This window comes from Nyctereutes procyonoides, unplaced genomic scaffold (genome assembly GCF_905146905.1).
Source record: "Nyctereutes procyonoides isolate TBG_1078 unplaced genomic scaffold, NYPRO_anot_genome, whole genome shotgun sequence".
Classification (NCBI taxonomy): Eukaryota; Metazoa; Chordata; class Mammalia; order Carnivora; family Canidae; genus Nyctereutes; species Nyctereutes procyonoides.
Genome location: NW_026575132.1, coordinates 25,539,508 through 25,554,590, shown reverse-complemented (window position 1 = coordinate 25,554,590; position 15,083 = coordinate 25,539,508). Strand labels below are relative to the sequence as shown.

At 57.3% G+C, this 15,083-nt stretch overlaps 1 protein-coding gene across 1 annotated transcript; it reads right to left on the bottom strand.

Moving 5' to 3' along the window:
- Positions 1-1,407: 1,407 nt before the first annotated feature.
- On the bottom strand, positions 1,408-14,569 carry WNT6 (Wnt family member 6). The gene is made up of 4 exons (XM_055345647.1): positions 14,288-14,569; positions 4,280-4,500; positions 3,680-4,014; positions 1,408-2,214 (listed from the first exon to the last, which is right to left on the bottom strand). The coding sequence occupies exons 1-4, from the start codon at positions 14,365-14,367 to the stop codon at positions 1,753-1,755; spliced, it is 1,098 nt and encodes a 365-aa protein (XP_055201622.1). The 5' UTR covers positions 14,368-14,569; the 3' UTR covers positions 1,408-1,752.
- Between the last annotated feature and the right edge of the window lie 514 nt (positions 14,570-15,083).

Genomic DNA, 15,083 nt, shown 5'->3' with positions numbered 1-15,083 from the left:
AGGGGAGTAAGACCTATGACATCATTTGGCCCTCTGAGTTCAGTTGTGCTTGAATTCAGTCTTACCCCTGGACTTCCTAGGTAAACAATTCCCTTTTTAATTATCTTTCCAATAATTCATTCCTTTAGCCTAAGCTAGTTTGACTTGGGTATCTTCTCAGGGTCTGCCCTGAGAGAATCAGCTCTCTATCCTCATTCCCACAGTAACTGCCATTTATCAAATATAAGCTTGACATAAATCATTGTGCCAAATTTTGTGTTAAGTGCTTTCCACATCTCAAAAAAAAATCATTTATGAGGAGAGCCTCTTAAACTGTCCAGCCCAGCCCAACCACCACAGGAGGTGGCCAAGTGAATGACTACAGCCAATAGTTCAGCCATAAGGGGCAGAGCCACCAAGCTGAGTTCTGGCAAATTTCTAACCCGCTGGATCATGACAGATAATTAGTTTGGGGTTGTTTGTCATGCAACAATGGATAACTGAAACACAACCGTGTTCCCATTGTACAGCTAGAGACACTGAGGCTCTGTAACCTTCTAAGCAGCTACAATAGCAGCAGCTTCAAATCCAGAGTGCCTGAATCCAAAGCTCATGCTTTGCCCACACAACCAGGTGGGGCAGTCATTGTCCACTGCAGTGGTTGGGCTGTGGGAAGATTGGGGGCCCTGAATCCCAGCCATTTGGCTATGCCCTCCCCCATCCTCTGGATTTAGTTCTGGAGAATCCAGAATCCCAAACCTTTCTTCTCTGTCACTTCAGCCTCAACATCAGCTTGCTGAGAAAGGACCAGAAGGAAGGAAATGTGATTGGGTGCCAAGAGAAACCTTGGGACAACTTTGCTTCACCCCCCTCTGAGTGTGATTAAGAAATGCTGTTCTGGGCAGTCTTTTGAACATTAAGGTGGTGAAGTTAGTTTTGATGGTAACAAAGTCCTGGTGTTACTAATAACATAGTGTCATCACATTCTACAGTTGATAAAGTGCTTTAATCCTACGGGCTTGGGTGGCCCTAAAGATCTACCCTCGAATTCCTCAGGGGTCACAGAAACAGAAGAGCAGGTAAAGGTGTCACAGTCCCCTAGAACTAAGATGAGGGATGATCTGAGAGCTGAATACACTACCAGAGGCTTCTGGTCTTCTTTTCCTAAACCTGTTCAGTCTGTTCCTTTGAGGAGAGATGGCTTAGGTCTTCCCCCTGCTTGCAGATCCAGGCTGGAGAGATGCGACAAGGGTGACTCTTCACCACCTTGCCAGGAGAGCCTAATCCAATAGATGGGAAGATATAGGGACCTAAGAAATACCCCTGAGTTGCTAGTTTTGTCAAAGCCATCTTCCTTTACACACCTCTTGCGAAGCCTGGCCCCATGGCAGCCCCAAGCTCCCCTCCCAAACTGTGGACCCAGTCCTATGGGTTTAAATACCTTTATTGATACTAAACTCACCCACCCACCCCGAGGCCAACAGTTCTAAGGAGTCCTGCATCCAGAGGCCTAGAGCCTGGCTCTTTGGTTTCCATAGGCGGCCAAAGCAGGAGGGCGACTGCATAGTCTCCCCCACAGCAGGCCCAAGAGCACTCCATCCCGGAGGGAGGAGGGGTACTCGGGTGCCCTGGGCCTTCACCTCCAGCCCCGCCGCCTCTCAGTTTCCGGAGGCCTGGGAGAAGCTGGGCAGGGTCCCCGCTGGGGTCCGGAGGTCCCGCAGACGCCGAAGGGCGCGCAGTTCGGGGCGCGGGGGGGGGGGGGCCGGCGGCGCGTCAGAGGCAGAGGCTGAGCTCCTTGCGCACGCGGCAGCGGTGGCACTGCACGACGCAGCACCAGTGGAAGCGGCACAGGCAGTTCTCCTCGAGCTGCACGCTCTCCTGGCGGTGCCCGCGGCCGCAGCACAGCAGGTCGCAGCCGCTGAGGTCCGGGGCGCTGCTGTTGCACGCGCGGCCTCGCGTGCCCGGAGAGCCGGTGCGCCGGTTGGGCGCGCAGAAGTCGGGCGAGTCGGCGGCGTAGAGGAGGTCGGCGCGGCCCGGCGGCTTCAGGGTGCGGACGGCGGGCAGCAGGGCCTTGCCGTCGTTGGTTCCCATGACGCGCGAGGCGCCGTGGAAGCGCTCGAGCAGCCGCGCGCCCACCTCGCGGAACGGGGGCAGCTTCTGCCAGCAGGTTCGCAGCGCGCACGAGCCCGACAGCCCGTGGCACTTGCACTCGGTGCGCGTGTGGCTCCGCACGGCCTGCGGGGGAGCGAAGGAGCGGCCGATGGGGACAGAGGGGAGGGGTGCGTGGTTTGGGAAGGCCCGCCCAGAGGACCGACCTAGAGTAAGGTGGGGAGCATGGGGTGGAAGGAAGAGAGGAAGGAGTAGAGGGCAAGGTGGAGAGGATCCCGGAGAAGGAAAAATGATAAAAATGGAAGAGTAACAGAAGTGGGGGTGGGGTGGGAGGGGGCGCAGTGTGTAGCACAGAGAGGAGGGTTTGGAGCTGTCGGGCTCTACTCCTCCTGCCAACCCGGCCGGCCCCCCTCGTTGTTGCCCGTTGTTGCCCCACGAGCCCCAGGCAGGGCTGAGCAGAGCCGCAGAGCCGCAGAGCGGGCCTCCTGGGCGTCTGCCCCTGCCACCCCTCCCCAACCCTCTCTGACAGGTATGTGGGCCTGTCTGGACATTCCTCTCTGGGTCCCCTCTTACCCCTTGCCTGATGCCTCAGGCCTGAACCCTGGAGGACACCGGATGTGTGTAGGGTGTCCCTAGAGCACCCTAGAACTGAAGCATAGGGTGCGGGAGGGCCCCCTGTCAATGCATTCCTGGGAGCTGGAAGCCAGAACTCCTGCCCCTTATTTGCTACAACCTCACTAGAGATTTATGGTGTCAGATGACCCAGGAAGATCATCTCTGGAAGCTCGAACCTAATCTACAGACTTGTGTGCCCCCACCTCCCCTTCCCAGGCCTGTCTCCTTTCTCACATCCCCTCCTGGAAACATCTGACCCTGACAGCTCTTATCCCTAAACTGGAGCTCCTGGGGCCCTCCTTCTTGCGGAGAGAAAGGGAGACTGCCAGCGTCCCAAGCAGGGCCTACTCTGGGCTTGGTGGGCAGCCAGTTGGCAAGTACTCAGGTTCAGTCACAGCTTTCTTGGCTCCTGCCTGATTCCCTCCCACCTTCACCAGTATCTACTTTTTGTCTTTCACACCTTTCCAAGCCTGCCTCCACCTCGTCAGGCCTGTTCTAGCCCCTTGCCAAGCCGCCCTCACTTCTCCTGACTCCTCCACCTCCAGACCCCATGCCTTTGCCACAACTTCTCTTTTCTTTCATCTTCAGCTTTTGTCACCCTCCTCTGTCCCTGCCCTGGCAACCGGATCTCTACATACCTCAAGCTTTGCCCCATCTGCTGGCTCTTGGAGGTTGCTAAAGGCCCCAAGTTCTCTTCCCTGGGTGTCTCCTTCTCACCCTGCCCATTAGACCACCAGCTCCAGGCCCTCCCAGGCGTCTCAAGGGACTCCTTGTTCTCAGCTGGGCACCTTACCTCCCACATGCCTGTCCATGCCCCCAGCCCATCTTCCCAAGTGGTCCCTTTCTGCCAAGCCGGCTCTCCTTCACATATGCCCTCGCTCACCCCTCCACTTCCTCACACTTCCACAGATATGCTCCCACAGACCCCACCATCACCCACACCCTCCCTGACTCACACACCCCTGCCCACACTCACCAGACGGCCTGCCTCATTGTTGTGAAGTTGCACCAATGCACGGATGTCTCCGCGACCCCGCTTGTGCCGGGCATCCATAAAGAGCCTCGATTTCTCGTCCCCGAAGTCCACATCGTCGCCGCAGCCTCCCCACTCCCAGGTGGCGCTGCCGTCAGGGGAGCTGGCGGGCCCTGGGGGCCCCGGGGTGCCGGGCAGGCCAGGGGGCCGGGGCGGGGCCCGGCCGCGGGGCGCCTGGCAGCCGCACTGCAGCAGCTCACCCATGGAGCAGGCCTGCGTGACCGCGTGGCTGGCGCCTGCAGCCGTGATAGCAAACACGAAGGCCGTCTCCCGGATGTCTGCGGGCGCAGGGAGGGGGCAGTCAGCAGGCAGCACCCAGGCTTCGAGGGCGGGTCCCCCCAGGACGGAGAGGGGTGCTGGGTGCGCGGTGGCGTGCGGTGCTGCATGCGGTGGGCAAGGCGGCCTGGCTGGGAGACAGAGTCAGGGCAGGGTGCCCACAGGCCCCTGGGACAGATGGGGGCTCAGGCAGTCTCCCCCCACACACACCCCTCTGATCCCCTAGCGAAGAAAAAGGAGCCCCCTGGGTGCTCGGCCCACACTGACCCTGCTGCAGGATGCGCCCGAAGGCCTTGCTGTGGCTGGAACAGTTCCAGCGGCGGAAACGGAACTGGAACTGGCACTCTCGCACCCCAAGCCGGGCGCCCCGGGCTAGCTCCGCCACCACTTCTGGCTCAGCCTGGCACAGCTCAGCCTGCCGCCCTGCCAGCCGCCGCGCTTTCCTGCAGATGCTGGTAGGGTCCATGACCAGGGGGCTGCCCACCGCCCTGGAAAGCAACGAACAGCAGGGCCAAGGAATGACTCAGAGGGCTTGGGGGGAGGGGGAGGGGGAGGGAGACCGCCCGGACAGCCCAGGGCTAAGAGCTGGGATGTGCTTCTTCTCTCGCCCCACTCCAGCTGCGTTTGAGATTGTCCTAACTGGTTCTCTAACCATTCCATGCCCCCCCCCCCAACTAGATTTTAGACTGAAATTGCTATCGGGCAAGGATTCGGTCTTGTCCTTCTGGGCACATCTTCATTCATAAATCCTTATAGGAATTTGACTCAAGGTGAAGGCACCTGGCACTGGCCTGCCGCAAAAGGGAGACAAGGAAGAAATTAACAGGAGGAAGATCACAAAAACTGTCGAAGTAAAAAAACAGTATGAATCATAAAGCAATACAAAGAAAAGTAGGCAAAAGTTGTATCAAAGAAGGATCTGGCATTAGTTGGACAAGCTGGATCTGTCAGCTGAACAGCCCTGGGGCTAGCAAGCAGGGGCAATCCCAGGGATGTAGAAGGCTGCAAGATTTTAGAATGGCTAGGGAAGGGAAGCTCTGAAGGCAGTCACACTCACTCCCTCTGTAGCTCAGTTTGTCCTTCTGTAATATGGGAAGGTTGGGCTTTGATCTCTCAGGTGGGCCCTCACGCTGTGATATCCTCTGTCTCTCTGAACTGGAGAGCAGGAGGAAATAGCTGGGGACCGAGGTGCTGAAGCATTAATGTGAAGTAAGTGACACTGACCCTTCTGTTCTGGGGTCTGTGACATTTTCAGAGCAGCAGGGCAGCAAGCCAAGCCCTGACGCCACTGGTTGTGACATAACTGGTTTGGGGAAAGGGAAGGCCGTTTGGCTTGGCGGGTCAAGACCTCATGGGAAGTTCTGTACACTTTCAGAAATCCTTCCGTTCCTAGCCTTTGTTTCACCTAAGAGGAGAGCTGTTATTTGGTTTCCATGTATAAGACCCTCGAAGGTTAAGGTTTTCACTCTTGAGTGGAGTTGCTTTTTTTTTTTAAGATTTTATTTATTTATTCACGAGAGACACAGAGATAGCAGCAGAGACCTAGGAATAAGGAGAAGCAGGCTCCCTGCGGGAGGGAGCCCGATGCAGATCTCAATTCACAGGACCGCAGGATTATGACCTGAGCCAAAGGCAGATGTTCAACCACTGAGCCACCCAGTTGCTCCTTGAGTGGAACCACTTTAATGAGATTGCTCTTGAAGGCTTAGCTGGGATCCCCGTGCTTGCTGTAGGAATGAGTGCTTGGAGTACTTGGATCTGAGAGTCACTTGAGATCATACAAAAAAGCCTTCAGCAGAGAGCAGGAAAAGACTCCTTGGGTGGGGCTAAGTGGCACCAGGAGATAGAAAATGTAGAGGAAACTGGTAGATAGGTGCCAAAGGTCATGGTGGCCTACTTTCGTGCCCATCGCTGCTCCCCCTCTGTCCCCGTGTGCTCTGCAAGTACAGGCTGCCCAGGCTTGTTCTGGCCCCACAACATGAGATGTAATGGGCTTGAACAGCAGTGAGTGGAATTTAGGTCTTAAGGTAGAACTTCTCAATGCTGGGGAGAAAGATGCTTGAGAAGAGAGTTGTAGGAAGATGTGTAAGATGGATCCTATAAGGTCTCCTACTCTCCTCCCCACACCACTACCAGAACCCACCCTATCAGATCATTGTCAGCCCCCTCAACCCGTTTCCTGGAGCCAAGATCCTTTTCTCAGTGAAGAGACATGCAGTCCAGGCCCTCCTTCCTCTACGCTTAAGACCTGCTCATCACCGTATTCCAACCACAGCCTGGGAAGGTCCAGCTCCCACCCTTTCCCAACCCAAGAGAAGTGGTGGATAGAGTAGTGGGCAGTGCGTCACAGGTACGGTAGGGCAGCCCAAGCTGTTTCCCAGTGGCCCAATGACTTTGAAGAATGGATCGGCCTCTATCTATCTATCTATCTATCTATCTATCTATCTATCTATCATCTATCTATCTATTATCTCTCTATCCATCTATCCATCCCCGTATCATCTATCCAAACTCCATCCACTTATCCACCTCATTACAATAAGGATTTGAGGCTGCTTCCAGCAGGGTAGTATAGGGTCAGTAGATAAGACTATGCACACCTTGGGAATTAGAAGTGGCATTTTCTTTTCCTTCCCATGGCAGATTTTTAGGTGCTTAATTCATATTTCCCCCAATTTTTATTATGAAAGTTTGCATATTATGAATGATTACTATAATACTACAATGAACACCATTTAATACATGTTTTTGAATGAATGAATGAGCCACCTAAGAAGAATGTCCCCACTCACCAAGGCCAGGCCCCTATCCATTTGTGATTCCCGGACCCCTAATTAGCTCCCCCCCACACACCCCTACCCTGGATGTAAAGGCAGGCAAGCAGACCTTCCCATGGCTGTCCAGCTCCTTTCCTGCCACCTGCATGTCTAGGCCACCACCTGGGAGTCTGGGGCTCTGCAAACTCATCTTTCTACCCCACCCCCATGCCACTAAGCTCCCCAGTCTCCCCTCCCCAACCCTGCCCTCTGCTAACTCCCTACTTTCCCAAGGTTGACTGGCCTTATCCTCTCAAGGTTACTCTGACCCCATCCCTCTCCTCTCCCTCCTCCTACCCTAGGGAAGCAAGAGAGAGTGGGGGGTATGCAGGGAGAAAAGCAAAAAGCCCCCTGACCTTGTCTGCTTGCCAGGGGCTAGAGATAGAAGGAGCAGGAAGGGTGGGGCCCTCCAGGAGGTGGGGCCAGCCCTTTGCAGGGTTGAGGGGCTGCCCCAGAGTCAGTTGCTGGTCTGGGTCTGGCTCCCCAGGCTGGCTGGCTGGCTGCCTGGGAACAAAGCTTGTTTACAAGCTGGTCAGGAGGAGGGATGGGCAGTAGTAGCAGCTAGAATCTCAAGGGACCGGCTTGCTCCCTGCCCTCCAGTCCTCGCTCCCATCCCCAAGTCACAGGAAAGAAAACTCCGGAAGAAGAGTAGCAGGGGGGCATTGGACAAAGCATCAAGCCTCATTTCTATACCCTGGTCTCTGTTAATTCTGGGTAAGCTGAGCCACTGTGGGCAAGTTGGTCCCTCTCTGGGCTTCAGAAACAGGAGGAGGTAGCATGAGAAGCTCCCTTTATCCCCCTACTGTTGACACTTGACTTCACATCAAAAACCAACTCCTCCATCTCCCCTCTTCCTTTACCCTTTTTTCTTCCCTTCTGTTTCCTTAGGGAATCAGCTCTTTTTTGGCCTTTGAGTCAGCATTGGCCTGGGGTCAGCCCAGGGAAGATGTGCCCATTTGGGAGCATCTGCATGTTTGGGGAACTGGAGCACAGTTGTGGTAGGAAATATATAATACATAGTATGTAGAATCTGAGATCCTAATCAAATAGCCATTCCTGGGCATAGAAAAACATGAAGCTAGCCCTAAAAGAAATCAGTATGCGGACAAGAAGGGACAAGCCTAGGGTTGGCCATTTTAACTGGCTTGGCTTGTGCCAAGATCTCCTTCCCAGGGACCTTCATTGGTAGAGTCAAGTGAGGTGGCATTAGGGGCCAGCCAGTTCCTACTGGCAACATCTGTAGATCTAAGCCCTGGGGGCCCCAGGTTCTGGCCTAACCTACCTTTCCATCTCCAGATTCAGAAAACCAAAGGAATGCCAGAGGTCACCTAGTCCTACCCTACCACCTTCCCTCCCCTCATTATACAGATGAACATGAAGGAGGGAGTTGACTGACCCTGGGAGGGAGGTCACTCAGAGGAGGGATCCTTACTGCCAAGAAATTTAGGTGAATATTTTTGAAACCAAAGGAGCTGGAGGGAAATGACCACATGAGGTATCAGAAAACCTCAGATGACCCCACATGCCCTCTTCCACACAGCCCTTCCTTACTCTTAGCAGTGTTGGCTAACTCTGCATCCATCCAGATTACACCTTAAACTTTTGGGACTCAGAGCCACCCCCTCCCAACCCCTAAGTCAGCAAAATCAGACCCAGCATATCTCGAAGCTCACTTCACTAGCCCCAAGGAGCCACTCCACCACCACCACATCGCCTCAGGTGTCGCTTATTTGGGGGTGCTTGTTGTCCTGCCTGTGGCATAACTATTTTGTCTTGTTTTCTCATCTTATCTCTCTCCCCTTAGATTGAAGACATACTAAAGACAAAGATGTCACGAGGAAGCATAACATCATCAAGAGGGCACCTTCAGACTTTGGGGAGGCTGAGCCTGGGGTTTGGATCTGGGCTCTGCCATTTGCCTGGTTGGCACTTAATATTTGTCGAATGAATGAGACCTCACCTTCTGAGCCTCAGTTTCCACAACTGTGAAATGGAAATAAATGATACCTGACTGCTTCTCTGGTGCACAGGAAAAGAGCCTGTCCAGAGAATGAGACCCAGCAAGTGGGTTTTGTCTTCCTGGTCATACACCCATATTCATCTCTTGGACCTGCCCCGTAAGGGGCAAGCAGTAGGAGTGCAGGCAGTATTTGTGGGTTGGTGAGAACACCCTCTTCTCCAATGCTCTGCCCTTATGGCTCAGCTTCGATCCCTGTGTTTCATCCTCCCTTGTCTGCCGGGCCCCTGGACCAGAAGCCCCCCTCCAGGACCCTCCCCTTCCCCAGAGAGAATTACTAGATGGGTTTTTGAGGCCAAGGAGATCACAGACCATTTTGATGTCCAGCCTCTGCTGAAGGGCCTCATGGCCAACCCCCCCATTTCCTCACCCTCACCCCCAGGGTCCCTAGTCTGACCCCCACCTCCTAGAAGCCAGCAGAGGGAGCCCTGAGCCCTGGGGCTGTGGGTGGGGGCTGCATGGGGGTGGGGGAGGTGGGTGGTGGAGAAGGGGCAAAAAAATGTTGCCTGACGGCTGCTGAGGCGGCTGGGCCCGGGCCTGTGCCCGCCCGCCTGTCCTGTCCTGCTCTGTCTAACTCCATAATTACTGCTCCCCCTCCCCCAGCCCCTTCCCCCACCCCAAACACCACATCAAAGCCAGTGATGCCCCAGCTCCATTAACCCCTGCCTCCCCACCACCCACCAGACACCCCATTCCAGCCCTCTCCCACGCTGGCCCAATTTGGTTTCCTCTGCCCTGTGCTGGACACTGCCCTTCCCACCTCCTCACCCGGTGATCCTTCTCATAGCTCCTGGGAGACGCAGGGGCTCTCCCTTCCCTGATGGGACTTCGTCAGTCGAGGGGGCTCCCTGTCAGTCAGGGCTGGGGGGCAGAGGAGTGGGCACACTGAGCCCCCCACTGCAGCCTCTGAGGACAACCTGTCACGTGTCTCTGCTCTCCCATCCTGAGGTGGAGAGTAGCCATGTGGCGGTGGGGAGCAGAAGGTGCCTGTGGAAGGCCTTCTACCCCCTTCCTGACCCCCGCCCTCGCTGCATACAGGGGCGAGGTACACAGCTGGAGGTGGACTCCCAGCTCTAGCCCTGATGCCTGCGTTCTGGGTGGCCTCAGGCAAGTCCCCTCTTGTCCCCGGACTTCGCTGGACTCTCAACCAGAAGGGAGAAGACTGGCTTAGATGATCTCCAAGTCCTTTCTAGATCTAACTTCTGGCTTCAATGAAGGGCTTGAGCCGGAGGAACCAGCTTTGGACACCAGGTGGAAAACAGAAGATCCCTCCCAGCGACCTTTCCCTCCCTCAGCTCCTCCTCAGGCGGCCAGGGGGAAGCACCCAGGGTCTCACCGCACCCGCCCCGTGGGGAGGAGGACGCGGGCTAGAGGGCGCTCTGCCCAGCCCCCGGGGACAGGCTGCTGAGTGCCCCAGCGCCTCCTGCTCCCTGGCCCGGCGCCCTGCTGCCAGCCTGACCACGGCCGCCGGCTGCCCGCCCCACCCTCGCCTCATCCCCTCCACAGCTGCATTTCTCCATCAAAGTACACATTCTGGAATCCCCCTCGCTGGGCCCTGGTGATCAAACCTCCCACTGACCTCCCCCCACCAACTCCTGGCTTCCGATGAGAACGGGGCAGGAGGGGCCCACCCCCCCCACCAGGAAATGTCACAGTGCCAGGACTCTGGTGGGCTCAGGGCATGCTCTGGCCCGGATAGAGTCAGCCTCCTTTTGCCCCTGCCCTTTTCTGCTCACAGCCTCATTGTCTCCCTCCAGGGGAAGCTGCCAAGACGGGAGGCCTGGAGGGGGGTACTGGGTGGCCACCCCACCCCCATTCTCCACCCCACCCTGAGCTTGACGGGGGCCAGCCACAGGACTGGCCACAAAGGGTCAGATAAAGACACCATGGAAGGGGATGGCCAAACCCAGCCTGGAGTGGGGAGGTGGGGTCTCAGCTGGAAAACCTGGGTGTCAGGAAGAAGCCTGGGTCCTTTCCCTGACTCCCTGTGGGGCAGAGATGAGGCTGTCCTCGGGCCTCCAGGCCTGGTTCCTGGGTTCCTGTTTCTTTTCCATAACGGGGTGGGGTGGGAGGGGGAAGGCAAGATGAGATGGGGGAAGGGAGGGAGACTGGGTGCTGTTTTGCTCATAGAACAAGGGGGAGGGTTTCTTTCATAGAAAATATAAAACAGAAAGAGGAAGAGAGAAGGGAGATTGATTTGGCTATTCTGTGAGAGTGAGCTATTTTCCACAACCACTGATTGAAGGCATAAATAAAGATGGGTCAGACATTGAGAAGAACTTCCTGGGGGAGGGTGGGAAGGGCTCGGAGAGCAGGCTGGAAGGGGTGGGAGCTGGTGACTGGGAAGCTGCAGACTTTCCCTCTCTGCCTCACTCTCAAAATGGGATCTGTCGGGGCCAGAGCGCAGGCTGGATGGCCTGGAGGCAGTGGGCTGGACGAGATGACCTCAAGAGAGCCTGGCCAATGTCCTGGAATCTGGGATTCTGCGATTTACAAAGATATGGTTACAGATGGGAGAGAGAGAGACAGAGAGGCCGGAGGCAGAGTTTAGAAAGCATGCATTGCATGGAGGGGGAGGGAGGAGGAGGGTGAAAAAAGGGAAACTTTTCTGGAACCCAGAGCCAAGTACCTGAGCCTATTCCAGTACCTGGATCACTCCCCTACAGGACCCTCCTTTCCTACTCAGGACAGTCCAGTCACTCAGAGTTCCCCTCTGGCTGCTACTAGAATGTCAGAGTGGACTGCAAGGGGCTGCTGCTTTCCTGTCTAGTGCTAGAGCTCTGGCCTGGCTAGCATTCTCTGAGAAGCAGGATAAAGAGAGCCATCAAGCAGGTCCTAGACATCAGAGAACAGCCTGGAAGCTCCTGGCTTGATAAAGGTCTTAGTCAAAGTAAAGCTGGGGTAGGGGGGCAGCACAGGGGTGAGGGGTGGGCAAGGAGTGGCAGGTCACTGGGGATGCTGGGTCCAGCCCTCCAGCCCAAGCCAGATCTTAGAGAGCAATGGTGGGGTGGGGTAGGGACAAGAGAACAAGCAAGTAGAGTCAAAGATCCTGAGAAAGGAATCTGGGCTCAGACCAAAGGAATGAAGTGTCAGAGACAGAGGAGAGCAAAGGGGCCAGTGCAGGTGGGAGAGGCAGGTTCTTTCTGAGAAGCAGCTGAGAGAGGCAGTTGCCGGACACCTTATCACCCAGCCCCTCACTCTTCACCCCGCTCCCCCTGCAGCTGCAGCCATGAAGGCCCCTGTGTTCTCCTACACCTGCCCTCCTCACCTCCTCCCCCACTCTCTGCTTCCCCAGCTCCAGGGTCAGTCTCCCAGAGACCAGGTCTTTCCCCCTTTGGCTTGTCACCCACACAGCAGCCCCTCCTAAACCAAGGAACCCCCACAGACACAAGTTTCAGAAAGCTGAATTGACCAATTCAGCAGCACTCCACAAAACTTCGCCGGCACCTTCAGCCTCCAGGGCCCAAAGGCAAAGGTTCTGCCCTCCAGGAGCAGGGAAGAAGGACCACAGAGGGGAAGTGAAGTGCAGTAACTGGCCTGGTGGCCCAATGCGTGGGGTGCAGTGGGAGCACACAGAAGGCAGAGGAGGAAATACAAAGCGACGGTGTTAGGGAGGATGTGGTATTCTACTTGGAAGGATGGCAATGGTTTGGAGACAAGGAAGAGTAGAGGGAGGGCAAGGACCACCAGGGAGAGACGCCTGTCTCCATACCTCAAGAAAGGGCAAAATTAGGAAATATGAGTCTGGAAAACAAGGTAGAGATCCCTTGACAAATTCTGCTTGGGACTCTGGATTTTAAACTTAAATTAATCCTCCGTTTCACCCCTACAGATTCTAGTCTGGAGAACCCGCAGCGTGGAAGAGGGGACTTAACATTTACAGAGCACCTCCCAACGTCAGATCATTTTGTAGGTCCTCCCTCCTAATCCTCCTATCCAGCCGCAGATGGGGGGGGGGCTGTCTCCCAATTTTACAGTTGCGACGTTGAGGCGCAGAGAGAAGTGACTTATCCAAGGTCACAGACTTAACAGATGGCTGAGACTGGATCTCAGGTCTATTGCAAAACTGATACTATTATTTTTTTTGATACTATTATTATCCTAAGTTATCCTAAGCCAGGATCGAAGGTCGCAAGTCCTCTGGCCGGGACCTGGGTCATCCTCGATTTGCTCCCTCACTGACACCCCCGAGGGACTTCTCTCCCGCATCACGAAGGAGGGATCGCCGCCAGCAGCTCGCTGTGTGGGCATCCAGCTCCCTATCTCCCTGCAGGAGAGGGATCTGCCTGCCCCACCTCTCCTTCCAAATCGGGGGTGGGGGAGGAGTGGAGGGTCGAGAATCCAGCCAATGATGTGGCGCTATGCAAATAGACAAGACTCTGCTCTCTTAGGATTGGCTGATGATCAGCGATCCCGTCCAAGTCCCTCCTCTTTAAACACCCAGCTATTCCGGGCGGGTCTTTGCAGCTCTGGGGAGACAAGGACGCGGAAAAAAGGCTACGGGATCCGGATCTCCGAGAGGTCCCGGCCCGGCACCCACTTTCCCAGTTGCTGTCCAACCCCGAGACTCAAAGTTGCCGAGACCTTAGCTCCACAGGTGTCTGCTCTAGGTAGGGCCGGGTCTGGAGGCCACGTCCCCGAGCCCTGGTTGGCCAGGCCTCCCCCTCCCTTCCACGGGGACACTTCACGATTCCCAGTACCTACGAAGCTGTATTTTTTCATTCCGGACCCACGTCTGGAAGGGCCGGGCGCCTGGGTCCCTTTCCTGTCTTTCTTCCTCTTCTTTGCTTCAGGAGGAGGACGTAGAGAAAGCTGGGGTCCTGACTCAGTTTCCCTTTACGTTTCCTTCCCCTCGCCGCTACTGTCCACTTTGAAGGAGCACTCAGAGAGAAGCTGGGGGGTTGTCAGGCAAAAGTAAGGCGGGCAAGAGGCAGCTATCTGACCCTCCCAGCCTTGTGGCTTCCCACCTTGTTCCTCTCGTTCCCACAAATCCAGTCCTCCTCCCCTAAATCCAGGGCCCTCCTCACACACTCTTTTCTTCGGCTCTGACTACAGACCTTCCCCACGTGCAGCCGGTAGCTCTTTCCTACCCACGTGCCAGTTCCTTGAGGACCTGGGTTGAGCGCATAACCGGAGGGAGTAGGGGGAGGATGGGGAAGGGTGTGCAGCGCGAGGTAGGAAGAAATACAGCAGAAAGCGCGGAGCGGAGGCTTAGGGACGTGTGAGGGGCAGTTTAGAAGTGGCCCAGGCGGGGCCGGCAGACAGGCGAGCGGCGCACCTCCCGGCACCTCTCCTGCAGCCCCGGGGCTGGGCTCCGCTCGCAGGTAGAGCCCGGAGGCAGCGGGGGCGCGTTTCGGAGCCCCCCGGTCGGTCCCGAAGCCCCCCGGAAGCTCCCGAGCTCCAGGAGCCGCCCCGGGCCAGCCAGCCCGACGCAGCACTCACCACCACAGTCCACCGACGTGCGCGGGGCACAGGAGCAGCAGCAGCAGCAGCCCGAGCAGGGAGGGCGCGGGCGGCAGCATCGTGAGCGCTCTGCCGCCGGCCGGTGCCGTAGGGGGCGAGGCTGCGGGGCCGGCCGGTGCGCGCGGGGGCGCGGGCTTCACGGCGAGCGCGGCGGCGGCGGCGGCGGCGGCCGGGAGGCGAGGGCTCGGGCGGCGGCGGGGGGGCCCATCGCGGGCGAGGAGGGCGCGGCGGAGGCGGAGAGCGGACGGGGCCGCCAGCGCCTGTGTCTCCCGCCGAGCTCGCTCGGGAGAAGAAATCAGAGCCGGGGGCGGGGGTGGGAGGGGAGCGGGGCCTGGGCGGGGGCGGGGGGCAGGGGGGCGGTGGGGTGGCAGTTGCGACAGGCGGCGGGACTCTCGGGAGGGAGCCGTGCGCCCAGGGGCTGCAGGCGCGGAGCTCCGCGGAGGGCGGGTGCGAGGTCCCGGGGCGGGGCCCGAGCGCGCCCGTGGCGGCGGGACCCGCCAGCCTCGCCCCTTCCCTTCGCCTCTCGCCTCTCGCGGACTGGGAGCCCCCCGCCGCCGCGCAGAGTCGGGGGCAAGGAGAGGCGGGGAAGCAGGGTGGAGAGGAGTGAGGGGGGGAGATGGGGAATGGGGGGCGGGCTGGAAGGGAGACGTTTGACAGGTTTGTTGACTGTAAAGAGAGAAAACTTCCCAGGAATGAGGGAGTTGGGGGGGGCGGTTCGGAGGGAGATGCTGGAGCGGGGGCCGGGAGAGGAAGTGCGCCTGGGGCGCTGGGTGCT